The sequence below is a fragment of the Danio rerio genome, chromosome 4 (assembly GCF_052040795.2).
Source record: "Danio rerio strain M-AB ecotype USA chromosome 4, GRCz13ab, whole genome shotgun sequence".
Lineage (NCBI taxonomy): Eukaryota > Metazoa > Chordata > Actinopteri > Cypriniformes > Danionidae > Danio > Danio rerio.
In genome coordinates this window covers 67,987,501-68,001,861 of record NC_141024.2, presented here as the reverse complement: position 1 = coordinate 68,001,861, position 14,361 = coordinate 67,987,501, and the positions used below count along the sequence as shown (strand labels likewise).

The 14,361-nt window shown below is 36.8% G+C and overlaps 2 protein-coding genes across 8 annotated transcripts in view; one reads left to right on the top strand and one right to left on the bottom strand.

Moving 5' to 3' along the window:
* Window positions 1–14,361, top strand: part of LOC147845236 (uncharacterized) — a 934,973-nt gene that overhangs the window by 631,239 nt on the left and 289,373 nt on the right. The gene's annotated exons all lie outside the window — the stretch shown is intronic.
* Window positions 2,092–13,221, bottom strand: LOC137489803 (uncharacterized). The gene is made up of 3 exons (XM_087250371.1): window positions 13,182–13,221; window positions 12,303–12,454; window positions 2,092–5,267 (listed from the first exon to the last, which is right to left on the bottom strand). Exon 3 carries the CDS (start codon window positions 5,109–5,111, stop codon window positions 4,074–4,076), a length of 1,038 nt encoding a protein of 345 aa, XP_087106497.1. The 5' UTR covers window positions 5,112–5,267; window positions 12,303–12,454; window positions 13,182–13,221; the 3' UTR covers window positions 2,092–4,073.

The following is a 14,361-nucleotide window of genomic DNA, read 5'->3' as shown; positions in this document are numbered from 1 at the left end:
TATTTACACAAATACACTACTGACAATTTAGCCTACCCAATTCACCTGTACAGCAAGTTTTTGGACTGTGGGGGAAACCAGAGCACCTGGAGGAAACCCATGTGAACGCAGGGAGAACATACAAACTCCACACAGAAATGCCAACTGAGCCGAGGTTCGAACCAGCGACCTTCTTGCTGTGAGGCGACAGCACTACCTAATGCGCCACTGCATTGCCTAAAGTTGATGTTATACTAGTCTACACATTGTTTACAGTAAAACAGAAAAAAAAGATGTGTTTGAAATATGCTATACAAAATATGCTGTTCTCTCATTTGGTGTAAATGTAAATGTTACTATAAATAAAAATTCACATTAAAATTTGAATATAAAACTAAAACTATAAAACTATTTAAAAAAGAATGTTTATTGAGTGAAAGCAGTTTACATTTCAAATTTTCATGTTTCACAGTATTTATATCAGACTCATTGCTCTCTGAACTTTCCTGCAATATTAAGTATTTTTTGTAAGTAAGAGTTATATATTTCTGCTGCAGAATGCCAAGTACATTCCAACCAGAAAACCTTTCCATATGACAGGATTGTGAAAAGGAGGATGTCCAAAGAAGTAAGACCACTTATTTATGTATGAAGTTACTTAAGTAAAAAAAATATATTTTATAAAAAAAATAAAAATAAAAGATTTATCCCGTGGTTCTTTTTAATTTAAGCATGATTTAGCTTATAATGTGTGGGTATTTATAGTGGTAGTTGAAATCATTAGAACACCAGGCAAATCTGAAAATGTTGCTTTTTTGCCTCTAAAACATTTAATTTTTATAATGAGCACAATCATTTTAATCTGATCACAACTAATATAACATGAATTTAGTCCTACTGGTTTGATCCACTGTTAACTGTAATATTTGGTATGTGTGTAACATGGTATGTCAGGCATTGTGTCAGCACGTTTCCAGACAACTTTAACATTGCTTTCAATGCCTTCTACAACCAAAGCCAATCTAGCTGCTTCTTTAAAAGTACTTGATTGAGTGACATTGACAGTGAACAGGTTTAAAGACAATTATGCTGACTTTCTAGATATTTCATTTAATAGATATTGTTGTGGCTAGGTCAAACAATTATGCTAAATGTTCAAATAATTCTAGTCACTCAGTACTAACAGTCAATGTTGCTTAATGCTCATGTTCTTAAAGGGTGTTGAAGAGGCCAGAGTCAGATGGAAGCCGTGTTCTGGATGGTAAGTGTCACAAATACACAATATAATTCTGTCATACAGTGGTGGAAATATGTTGAACAAACTATTATTGTTTTTTGATGTAAACAATTATTCTTGTAGATAATAATGTAAAAATTGTAATAATCTTTAACTAATATATCTGTGTTTGCAGCAAATTACTTTTTAAAATTATGTTAATTTAAATATCACAGCCTATCCTGTAAACATAATTATAATTAAATGTCTTTTTCTGATTTACAGTGGGATGAAATGGAAAGACTCCTGGGAGCCATTAAATCACTTTTTGTAAAATACAGTGGGTTATAAAAAAGGAATGCTTTTAAAAAAAGATTTGTCTACTGCTGTTGTAGCTATTTTCAGTGCAGGTCTAGTTTTTGTTTGTTGTTTTAAATCTACTTTAACTCAGCACATGTTTAAACCCACGTTTTGAAATTGTATTTTGTTTTATTTTTTGAATTGTATTATAATAAATTTTTCTGTTAACCTAGAGTAAAGCCTTCCACGCACAAAGATAACCACTTACAGTATTTTCATCTATGTCATATTTGCAGCCAGTAAAGACACTAAATCCCTCGGCAAAACAGTTTGAATGTTTGTATTTGAAAAAAAAAAAAAAAAAAAAAAAAAAATATATATATATATATATATATATATATATATATATATATATATATATATATATATATATATATACATATATATATTAATTATTTAAATGTACTAAATGCATTTCTGGTTCTTCAGGAGTTTTATGGCTCACATCAGAGCCATTAAAGTGTGCATTTGCAGCATAAATACATACAAAATTGTTATTTTTCAAATGTTTGTACCACAGAACACAAACTAACACATTTATACATTTTCACTCTGCAATTTAATAGTAAGCTATGTGTAGGCACAGTATAACACAAGGCAAAACTATTTATTTAAAAGACATTTGTGAGAAGTGTACTAATTAATGTAGAAATAAGTGCAGAACACACACACACACACACACACACACACACACAGTGCTCAGCGGAAATGAATATACCCCTCAGAGATTTTTTCTTTAAATTAGTACCTTTTATGGAGTGCTATACAAAAAGGTATTTCTGTATATACATTAAAGTTACATATACATTACACCAAAGTAAAAACTGAAACAAATGTAAGAAAAAGATTGATCCCCCTTTTTATTAAGTGCTTTAACTAATTTATTTCAATATAGTTACTGTGTATATTGTGACACATAATACAATTTAGTGAATATTACTTTTTACATTGCACTTTTGATTGGTTAATCGAATTAAACTTTAATTACACCTTTATCCACCCCTAAACCTATCCATACCCCCAAACCTGTCCCCACCTTAGCTGTATTTCACCTTCAGAGTATCAGAATTGTTCTAAAAGACATTATGAACACCGTAAGTACAATGTATTTACTTTTTTGATATATAGATATCAAAACATTTTGGAACATTAATACCAGTGTGTATGGGAGCGCTCCTTCTATGCTGCTACATGTGTCAACACCATACCGCAAACCATCCCATGTGTTTCTTAAGCTGCCCCGAATGAGTGAATCTCTAGGGTTGGGTATCGTTTGGTTTTTCGATACCGGTGCTAAATTGCTACTTTTAAAACGATACTGGTGCCAAAACGGTGCCTGAATCGACACTTTTTAGCCACAAAATGATGGTGGACGACTTTTATTTTTATTTGACAAATTATTTTTTAAAAATTATTTTAATAGAACAATATAATTACAGTTTAAAGTAAACATCAGTTAATATTGTATTACATTAATACATTTCCTTTGATCATTTGTTGGTTAGCATGAATTTAAGATTTGCATTATGAAATTACATTAGCTTACTATTAACCTGTGGGGGGCGGGCAGGGGCCACATACTTTTAGGAGCACATTTTAACATATATATCACAAAATACTTAAAACATTATTGGAAGTCATTTGTTTTCATCCATCACTCTGCAGTCTTCATAAACAAGATAATTAAATAACAAACTCAAAATAATCTTCCTTGTTCATTTATTTGACAAGTAACGTTGGTGTAGGAGAACACATTTCTAACATTCAAGTACATCAAGGCACATTGCTGCACCTGTAAACTTTAACAGGCCTACAGTTGAAGTCGATTCATTTTGCCCTCCCATTCATTTAAAATAATGTTTCTGAAAACTTTTACAGTGTTTCCTAAAACATAAATATTCTGGAGTCATAATAAGTCCTATTTCTTATTGTTTATTTCATGAATAAAGCCGTTTTTAATAAAAATAAATAAATAAAAATAAGGTCAGTATTATTAGCCTCCTTAAGAAATATTTACTATATATTTTTGATTTACACAACAAATCAGTTACAAAATAATTTGACTAATTATTTTAACTTTCGTAGTGAACTGATAAGTCTAAATTACACTTTAATCTAAATAAAAGAATATAAAATACTTAAAGGGACTTTGTCTGAATACTGTCTTGCAAAATAACTAGTAAAATGTTCTGCACTGACTGTCAGCATAAAAAAGTAGCGTTAGATATTAGAAACGAGTCAGTTAAACTATTGTGTTTAAAAATGTGTTGTAAATAAATCATGTGTTCAAGACAGAAATCAAAAATGAATGAAGTCAAAACTAAACGAGTTGAATATTAAATGTTTAGTGATGCTGTGACAACACCTATATGTGCCTTTTTTCATGCAACCCTCACGTCCATGCCGCAGCACCGAAATTCATACGCTGATTTAATACCGGTGCATACCGGTTACCATGGTACCGGTGCTATAATGGCACCGGGTTTCGGTAACAAACCCTAGAACACACTGATCATGTCTACAGTTTATCTCCAGCGTGAATCCTCTCATGTGTTTTCAGGGTTCCTGAGCGAGTAAACCTCTTACTGCAATGTGAACACTTGTACGGTTTATCTCCAGTGTGAATCCTCTGGTGCCGTTTCAAATCTGCAGCTGTAATAAAAGTCTTCTCACACTCCAAGCACATATACTCTCTCACACCAGTGTGGATTTTCATGTGTTGTTTAAGGTGTGATGATGTGCTGAAACTCTTCCCACATTGAGTGCATGTGAATGGTTTCTCTCCAGTGTGGATCCTCATGTGTAGATTAAGGTGTGATGAGTGGATGAAACTCTTCCCACACTGAGGGCATGTGAATGGTTTCTCTCCAGTGTGGATCATGATGTGTTGATTAAGGGATGATGAGTGGCTGAAACTCTTCCCACACTGAGTGCAAGTGAATGGTTTTTCTCCGGTATGGATCCTCATATGTCTATAAAGCGACGAAGATTTGCTGAAACTCTTCCCACACTGAGTGCATGTGAATGGTTTTTCTCCAGTGTGGATCATCATGTGCTTTTTAAGGTGTGATGAGCAGTTAAAACTCTTCCCACACTGAGCGCATGTGAATGGTTTCTCTCCAGTGTGGATCCTCATGTGTTTTTTGAGGTATGATGAATCGTAGAAACTCTTCCCACACTGAGTGCATGTGAATGGTTTTTCTCCGGTGTGGATCTTCATGTGTTTATAAAGCGACGATGATTTGCTAAAACTCTTCCCACACTGAGGGCATGTTAATGGTTTCTCTCCAGTGTGGATCCTCATGTGTAGATTAAGGAATGATGAGTGGTTGAAACTCTTCCCACAATGAGTGCATGTGAATGGTTTTCCTCCGGTGTGGATCTTCATGTGTTTATAAAGCGACGATGATTTGCTAAAACTCTTCCCACACTGAGTGCATGAGAATGGTTTCTCTCCCGTGTGGATTCTCATGTGTTGATTAAGAGATGATGAGTGGCTGAAACTCTTCACACACAGAGTGCATGTGAATGGCTTTTCTCCAGTGTGGATCCTCATGTGAGTCTTTAGTTTGCTTTTGCTTGCCAAACTCTTTCCACACTGAGTGCAGGTAAAACAACTCTTGTCTCTCACATTTAACACACCATCAGTCTCTAAATGAGTTTTGTCCTCAATTTTGACATGATGTTCCTCCTCTTTACTCTCCTCGTAGGTCTGAAATAGAAATAAGTTTACTTTTTTAGTAAATCATTAAAACTCAGTGAAAAGGAAGTGAAAACATTGGCTACACAAATCTTAATTTTGATGCACATTAAATGTAAAGACAAAGCAGATCATATTTAGAATGATCTTGTCATATTTACCTCCTGTCCATTACACAGATACACATTTAAGCAGATTCTTATATGATTATTCCTAGATTAATTTTGGTCATATTGATGAGACATAAATTTGAAAGCTGTAAATGGCCAGTTTCTATTTGTATATATTCGTAATCACAACAAAACAATTTGTTTTTGTAAAACTTGTAAAGCAGATATGGAATGCTTTTTCATTCTGTGCCTGACTGGTAAACCTGTTAAAAAAAACAGCTGAATCTCTGCTAATATTTGCCTTATAGACATATGACACATGTATAATATCTGCATAAAGCTTTAAATCTGCACCTTTAAATGAGAAATGTTCTAGAGGTATGTAATCTGTAACAAATGCAAAGCAGAAATCTAACACTTAACTGTTTCAGATCATCAAACAAATGTAAATATTAGTCAAAGATAACACAATTAAACACATTGTGCAGTTTTTAAATCAAGTTTTTATTCTTAAATTGAAGACAAAATACTGTACTACACAGACTTGTGTGAAAAAAAAATCCCATTAGAACAACTTTAATTTATCACACCGGCTTCAAGTTCTCTAGCCACACCCAGACCTGAATACTACCACACGTTCGCAATCAAGAAATCACCAAAATAGGACCTGTCTGACAAAGTGAAGTAGACCAAAAAAAGCCTCAAAGCTAGACATCATGCCAAAATCTAAAGACCTTTAAACACAAATGAGAAAGAAAATACTTGTGTCACGAGTTAAAAAAAGAGTGAGCTCAAATGCAAGTCTTTATTGAGAAGCGAGTCTTGGAAAAAGCAAAAGTCAAAGTAAACACCCGGTCGGGTGAGCGCTGAGGAAGTGCCGTAAGAAAAAACAACCAGACACTCACTCACTGGTGGTCTTGGAAACATACAGGGTGAGTAACAAAATAATATGCACAGAAATGATCGATAACATACTGACAAACATGAAGGGAAATGATGTGGTATAAACAGAAAAAAGGCAAACGAGAGCTCCTGTGACTGCATATAAAACCAGATGACAAGAGATAATCTGTAATACAGATCAAAGCCCTTTTCACACAGTGATACCGGTAAATATGTGGAAAATTTCCAGAACGACTTTACCGGTATATTCAAAAAAGTGCTGTTCACACAGGCGAGGACGTTACGGAAAATTCACCAGAAAAGACCTTTCACAAATCCATTCCAAAATACCGGTAAATTCTGACATCATTTACCACAAATGAGCCTTAAACGGCTGCGCTTGTATTTGTAAACATTTGACTACATTACAAACTCTGTGGATGATCAGTATTGTGAACAACTTCGAAGAAAACATATGGAGGATCACTTTCGCATGTCGAGATGTTCATAATATGTGCGTGTGCTGGCGCTCACAGGCTGTTTCACAGGCACACGCTTACAGGCTTACCATAAGCATCTCATCGATGATTATTTACACAGTTGGCATTAAGAAGAACATATAAACATTATCTGACTAACTTCTAGCAGCTAAATGCGTCTGGGAAAATATTCAAAGGCTTTTATTCTCATAAACCGCGCGGACGTAAACGCGTCTGACTGTTCTGATTGGCTCAAGCAGACGTCTCACGTCAGCACGTTCTAGACGTGCACGCGCTCTTTCCGGCAATTATTCTTTCTGCATTCACACAGCGCAGCATTCCGGCATATTACCGGGAATGTTACAACTTCTCTTTCTGGAAAATAGCCAGAACGAATTTACCGGTATTTTTAAAAAGGACCTGTTCACACATACAACCTTTCCGGAAAATTGCCAGAAAATTAAATTTTCCGGAAAGGTCTGCATGTGTGAAAGGGGCTCAAGAGAAGAGAGCCAAAGAGTAAGGTATCAAAGGAGGATGTCACATCAAAGATTCAAGTGTTACCACTCAGTGGGTTATGTCACAAGACTCGCGTCACTTTATTGTGGCTTTGAGGCTCAATGGGATTCTAATTACTGGCCAAAGTTATATGAAATTACACTTTATTACAATATATATGTTGAATATAAATAATTATAATATGTATTATATAATATTAAATTAAATTACATGGGGGCCATAGGGGGTGGTTCGTTCGAACAACCCAGACCCCCTGGCTACGGGCATGGCACAGTGATCTGTGTCATTACAAGGGCTTTTCCCACAGCTGGTGGAGAACACGAGAGTTCGGTTTGAGTTCAGTGTAGTGCATACATTTTCATTGTTTTCACTGTAAAATCCTCACTGTGTGCGCAGATTAAAGCGACATTTTTGCAGAATGCATCTTTGCACCTAAAAACGTCAAACGCAGCACCAGGAACAGATTAAAACAGTTGTTATGTGAACTCGAAGTAAAAAAGTCTGCAATGCTTTCCCCGCCTTTGTGCTCTACTTATTGGCTCACTGCTCTACAACTGAATGCAAATGATTGGTTAATATCAGCTGTCAATCACTCAGTCAATGCCTTCTGCCTTCAGATGATACAACTGCGAAAATGTGAAGCACTGAAGATGAGAGAATAAAAATAACATACAGATTTACCAAAAGTTATTAATAATGGCACATCTTATTAGTGATCATGTGCTGAGTGTTAATCCACCATTTACACTTTTCCAAGAGTGGATAAAAGACTTCTAGTTGCTTCAAGTCCACAGGTAACAGTGTTTGGCACTGAACCTACACATTTAAGCGCGAGAGGTATTGTATAATCCTTCATTTAATCCTCACGATGCTGTCAGCCCTGCAAGCGGCAGCTATATGTAACATTTAACACAGCTCATGAAAAGACTGTTATTGCTATTAAGATGACATGCAAATAATAAGTTATATATCAATATAAATGTGGGACGGGGTGATTGATCGTGAAGTTTGTCGGCCATCGGCAATGGACAAATGCATCTAAAAAAATAATACAATTGATCAGCTACAATCAACATCATCTTCTGAAGAGCTTCATAAGAAAATACTTATTCTGCAAGCGGAATGACTCCTTGAGGATCTCCACATAAGATCACTCCAGATTCATTATGAACATGGTGAACGAGCTGGCAGGTTATTGTGTTATCAACTGAAACAATCCTCAGCGGCTGGTGTTATAGCAGCAGTTAGTAAGGATGATGGCAGTATTATTACTGAACAGAAGGGTATTGGTGATCAATTTAAAAACTTCTATAAAACTATTTACAGCTCTGAGGTAAACTTAATTGAACGTATTGAGAGCTTTCTTAATTATTAAAGAGCCCATATTATACATGAAATAAGGTCATATCTTGGTTGTAAGGGTCTCCAACAACAGTCTAATATGCATGCAAGGTCAAAAAACACTTTCATGGTCTTATAATCTGCATTTATTTTTATCTAATTATCCCAGCGACTCCTGTATGAATCGTCCAGTGATTCATTTGTTCCCAAACCCCTCCTTAGCGCGAAGCTAATCTGCGCTGATTGGGCCGATGACAGTCTGTCGCGATTGGTCGACTGCCTTCAGTCAGAGAGGGAAATGGCCAATAGCTAATCAGCAATTTAAAAAGTAATCACAGTTCATACACGCTCGATAGTGTAGGCGTGGACTTTAGCTGCCACACTATGGCGAGTGGATAGTGCCACGGATAACCGAACGAAGGAGACAGTCGTGTACTCGCCAAACCACACACACACAAAAACACACACACACACCTCCGGATGACAACGCTCCCGCTTCAGCCCGCACCCGCCAGGTTTTAGCCTGAGAACCCGCTCCGTTTTCTGCCCGCCGCGCCCGGTCCCGCTAGAGCGGAGAACACAACCAAATATCACCCAGTATACAGTCCAGACAGCCAAGCTGTCTGTATAAAAACACACACACAGCACAAAGTACACAAAGCTCGTTCGTTCGTTCGCTCTCTCTCTCGCTCTCTCTCTCTCTCTCTCTCTCTCCCCGCGCCAGATTTCTGCGGCGCGGGAATACATTTCCGAATAAATCGCGGGAGCAGAACTCTAGCACGGAGCTCCATAAACAAACAGCACGCGTCGCGTTTTTAACGTGACTTTGCACGCGATAAGATAATATATCCAGTTAACCTGATACAGTACACGCGGTTACAAGTAACAAATCACAACTAAATACATTTGCAAGCTAGAGTAAACGAGGCAACAACTTTAACCGCACGTACTTACACTTGAGAAATGTAGGAAGAAACCCATCCTGACGTCCATCAGTTACTCTTTACTGATCCTTCCTTTAACAAACTCAGATGAAGTATTCTTTGTAGCATGTAGCTTCCAGAAGTTTCCAACTGCTTGGTTATAATGCTGATGTTTCATCTTTGGGTAGAGACTCAATATATCCATCTGCAGTGTGACTTCAATCGACCGGCATGTTTGTGTGCGTGTGTTTGTGGGTGTGCGTGTGTTTGTGGGTGTGCGTGTGTTTGTGGGTGTGTGTGTGTGTGTGTGTCTGGGTTACTGCGTCAGAGGGCGGGGCCTCAGGTTTGAAATCTCCCGGGTTTGCGCGTGCACGTGAAAAACTTTGTTTCGTTCGTACGTCATGGCGAAACACCTAATGAGTCGGTATCAAGGCGACTCGTTTGAAGCACTATGATTCGACTCTTTTATAGATGAATCAACAGTTTTAAACACTGTATTCTTACAGATTTAAGCCTTAGCTGGACACTTCACTTCACTTAGAGCTGTGTTACACACTACATGGAGGGGAATTTTCAAAAACCCATAATATGGGCTCTTTAAGAATTACCATCCCTCTGTGATTTAGATCAGTTGACAAAAGAAGGAATTTTAACACCTTCTGAAATTGAAAATACAATAAAAAATAAATAAAAATCAGAAAAGCACCAGGCCCTGATGGCGTCCCGGCTGAGTTTTATAAGAAGTTTTGTGCCAAGTTAACACCCCTGTTGTGCAAGGTATTCGCTAAAGCTCTTGTTTCGGAATCACTCCCCTCTTCATGACATAGGCTGTTATAACAGTACTTCTTCAAAAGGGTAAGGATCCACTTAAATGTGAATCTTATCATCCGATCAGCTCACTCTGCTGTATAAAATCATGGCTAAAGTGCTGGCAATCAGAGTGGAGTAAGTCATGAGAAAGATAATTCACCCAGGTCTAACTGGTTTTATTGTTAAAAGACAGTTATCTTATAACCTATGTGCTTATTTAATATTATTTATTTACCTAAAAATAATACTAATCCAAAGGACTTAATTTCTTTAGATGCCCATAAGGCATTTGAAAGAATTGAGCATATCTATTCATTTACAGTGCTTAAAAATTTGGTTTTGACCCTGGACCAAATGGCTCATTTCCACTGACTGGTACAGTATGGTACAGTTCAGGTCGGTACGGGTCACCTTTATCAGGCTTGCGTTTCCACTACCAAGGGTACCCTTTTGGTGGGCGTGGTTTTAGGTCGTTCACATATCATATGAAAAGCACTTCTCACAAAACAGATGCTTTACACACATAAATACTTGCGTATAAATGTTTATTACTAACTTTTCTATGAACATTAGTTGATTATAACTGCAGATCAATGACGGTGCGAAATAGCCTACTGTAACGTCTGTAATTATATAAAGTAATTAAATAAATGAAGATATATGAACACATACAGACCCTTATAGTCTCTGACATGTTACCAACTACAGAAGAACTACACAAAGCAGACATTTCGTCCTTAATTAAGTTCAAAACAACACAAAGTATAGCCAGGGCCGGAGCAAGCTGAACTGCCGCTCTAGGCAGAGGACGATCATGCCGCCCTCAACCCTAATGTGAAAATGAAAGTGACCGGTTATGAAAATGAAGTGAGGTGTCGCAGACCTCTTAATCAGAACACTATGCGCGGATATAACTGAGGACGCGCGGGTGCTGAAGGAGAGAGGGAGGGAGGTGTCGCGGACACTGCGCTCTCTATTCTGCCGCCCTATGCGCGGATGTAACTGAGGACGTGCGGGTGTCGCGGACCTCAATTCTGCCGCCCTATGTGCGGATATAACTGAGGACACGCGGGTGCTGATGGAGGTGTCGCTGAGGCCGCCCTCTCTATTCTGTCGTCTATGGGCGAATATATCTGAGGACGCGGGTGGTAAGGGAGGTGTCGCAGATGCCGCCCTCTCTATACTGCCGCCCTAGGCAGCCGCCTAGGTCGCCTCTATAGACGCACCGGCCCTGAGTATAGCCTACAGTCAGTGAAAACCTCTCATCTGTGTCTGTAATATTCAGCAGCACATGTAGCCTCTGTTAGAGTCATTCCATCATTCCCAGTTCATATTAGTCCAAAAGGTGACAATAAAGATTAAGACAAGGCAGTTTGTTCACGTTTGCTGAAGAAATAACTTGCTCCTTGGCTTCGCCTTTTTTCCGCGCTCCACTCCCACGTTTGTCCTTTTCTTTCTGAATGTGTCACAGAATGTGTCCTGCGTTTGTCAGCTTCTCACAGGATCGGGTTTCCAAAGCTTGTCAATTATCAAGCGCGTATATTATTATCAGCTCAAGAAGTTTGTTATTTCAGATAGAGACGCGCGGCGAGCACAAGGAAGAATGCGAAACCACTCTGGCTTCAGACTGGCTCGTAAAAAACTACGCGGCACAGGGTAAATCTGCTCTTCTGGCTGTTTATCAAGACGACGACAGGGTTTGTTTGAGCCCGGATCGACCATGGCTGCATTTGTATTTATAATTCCGCTGTAATCTCTCGCTGTGTATTTCAAACATCGTACGGTACGGTTTGGTTCGGTACGCCTTTTAACAGTGGAAACGGCCATAAAAGCGTACCAAACCGAACCACTCAGTGGAAACGGTCCATAAGAGCTTGATTAACATGGTAAACAATATAGAGTCTTCTAAATGAATGAATGTGCGAATATAAAACCAACTTTACCTCTATATGACTGAGTTGGTGTTTGAGAATGAAAACCAACCTGTTTGTTCCTGCAGATCTTCCTGTTTGACTGTAAATGTTTCTTCAATCTTCACATCTTCACTCTCCTCTTTAATAAACGCCATCTTTATAACAGAGTGGAGATCAGTCGCTTCAGCAGGATTTTTTTTCTCTGTGTTTGGACACTTTATCCTGTTTAAAATAAACAAAACAATAAAAATGTCCTGTTTAAAATAAATTAAAAAAAATTAACAGAAATAAAATAACTTCTCTTCAACACTTGCTTCAACAGTTACAAAAACGAAATCAGGTATGTCCAAGCATAGAGGTAAAGTTGGTTTTATATTCGCACATTCAGACTTTTCTCTTAATAATATAACTTCATGAAAAAAGTATTAGCAAACTCTAAATAGCAAAATCATATTAGCAGCCAATGACTATTAAAGTACAGCATTGTTCACAGTCCAATAAACAATGTTGTTTAGAAGTCACACGTGCATGCTAATTCAAATCAAATATTCAAAGTAACATGGTAAACAATACAAAGACTTATAAATGAACGAATGTGTGAATATAAAACCAACTTTACCTCTATAGTCAGAGCTATAAAGAATGGGCTGATTAAAACTAGTACTCCGTTTCTCATACATAGTGATGTATATTTAGAATGGAATGACATTATGCTATTTAATCAATTAAACCTTCATTAAAACACCTATTACACACTGTTTCTGTTTCTTTAGTTTATTCAAACAATAGCCCTCAATACTGTGAGTAAAATAATACTACATAGTATAAAGTGTTCAAATAATGTTGTCACCAGCAGCATTATGCATTAACAGCATAATTTAGCATCGGATGAAAAAGCCTGAAACTTTAATCAATCGCTTAATATAAGTGTAAACGCTTTAAAACAAACCTTTCTCCAGCTGAATCCAGCGCAAGAGCGGCGCAGACTTATGACGTCACACCAAGCCAAAATAAAAGTCTTTTCTTTTGTTTCGCTTTTTTTTTGCTACTTGCTGTTGCAGTCATGACTTCTTGATACATTTCTCGCTCGTTCTCTCCCTCTCTCTCTCTCTCTCTCTCTCTCTCACACATACACACACACACACATATATATATATATATATATATATATATATATATATATATATATATATATATACATATATATATATATGTATATATATATATATATATATATATATATATATATATATATATATATATATATATATATATATATATGTATATATACAGTATTTGGAGTTGATCAAAACCTTTACTTTAAACATTTTTAAGACAATTTTAAAAAACTTGTTTAATCCACTAAGACTAAGTGTGTAAAGCAGGAAATCTAACAGGTATAACAAATAAACTGATGGGTGTTATGAGCTGACACTTTAAAGACACATTCTAGAGACACAAACTTATATTAAATGCTGAAAATGGGTAAAATAGGTGCCCTTTAAGTATAAAAGTACCCATTACTACTTCATGTTTTAGTTTCACTAGCTTGGTCATTATCACTAAAAAGTGCCTTTGATGTCTCATGATTGAACAGTATTATATAGACATAATGTGCAATAAAGAAACTCTGATGTTTTGATATAATTGGTTAAACCTTTACGCACATGCAGGTAGAATTATCAGTGTTTTGAAATATGTTTTTGTAAATTTTTGCGTCATTCTTTCATTGAATGGATGTGATTTTGCCATGTCCACACACTGCAGACAACTTGAGTGAGTTTAAATGTTGGTAAATTAGATCAAATTAAAAAGATATTGAAATATTCTCACTGTCTTTAACAGGTTGTTTAACAAAATCAATTTAATAACTTTTATTTTATTTTTATAATATTATATTAATCATTTTGCACGTGTCCTTGAAATTGCTGTCCACCCTGTCATGATGTGGTAAATGCCCCTTTAAGACCCCTCTGATGTACTCATTGGCATCCTCGTGCCCGATTTGCTTTTCTTCAGAGGAGGTGAAAACATCTGCTGTACACACAGTAAATATCTACACTTATGTTTGCTATTTTTCCTCATATTGTGTTTGAAACTGAATGTTGTCAAGCTTAGCTTGTCCATAG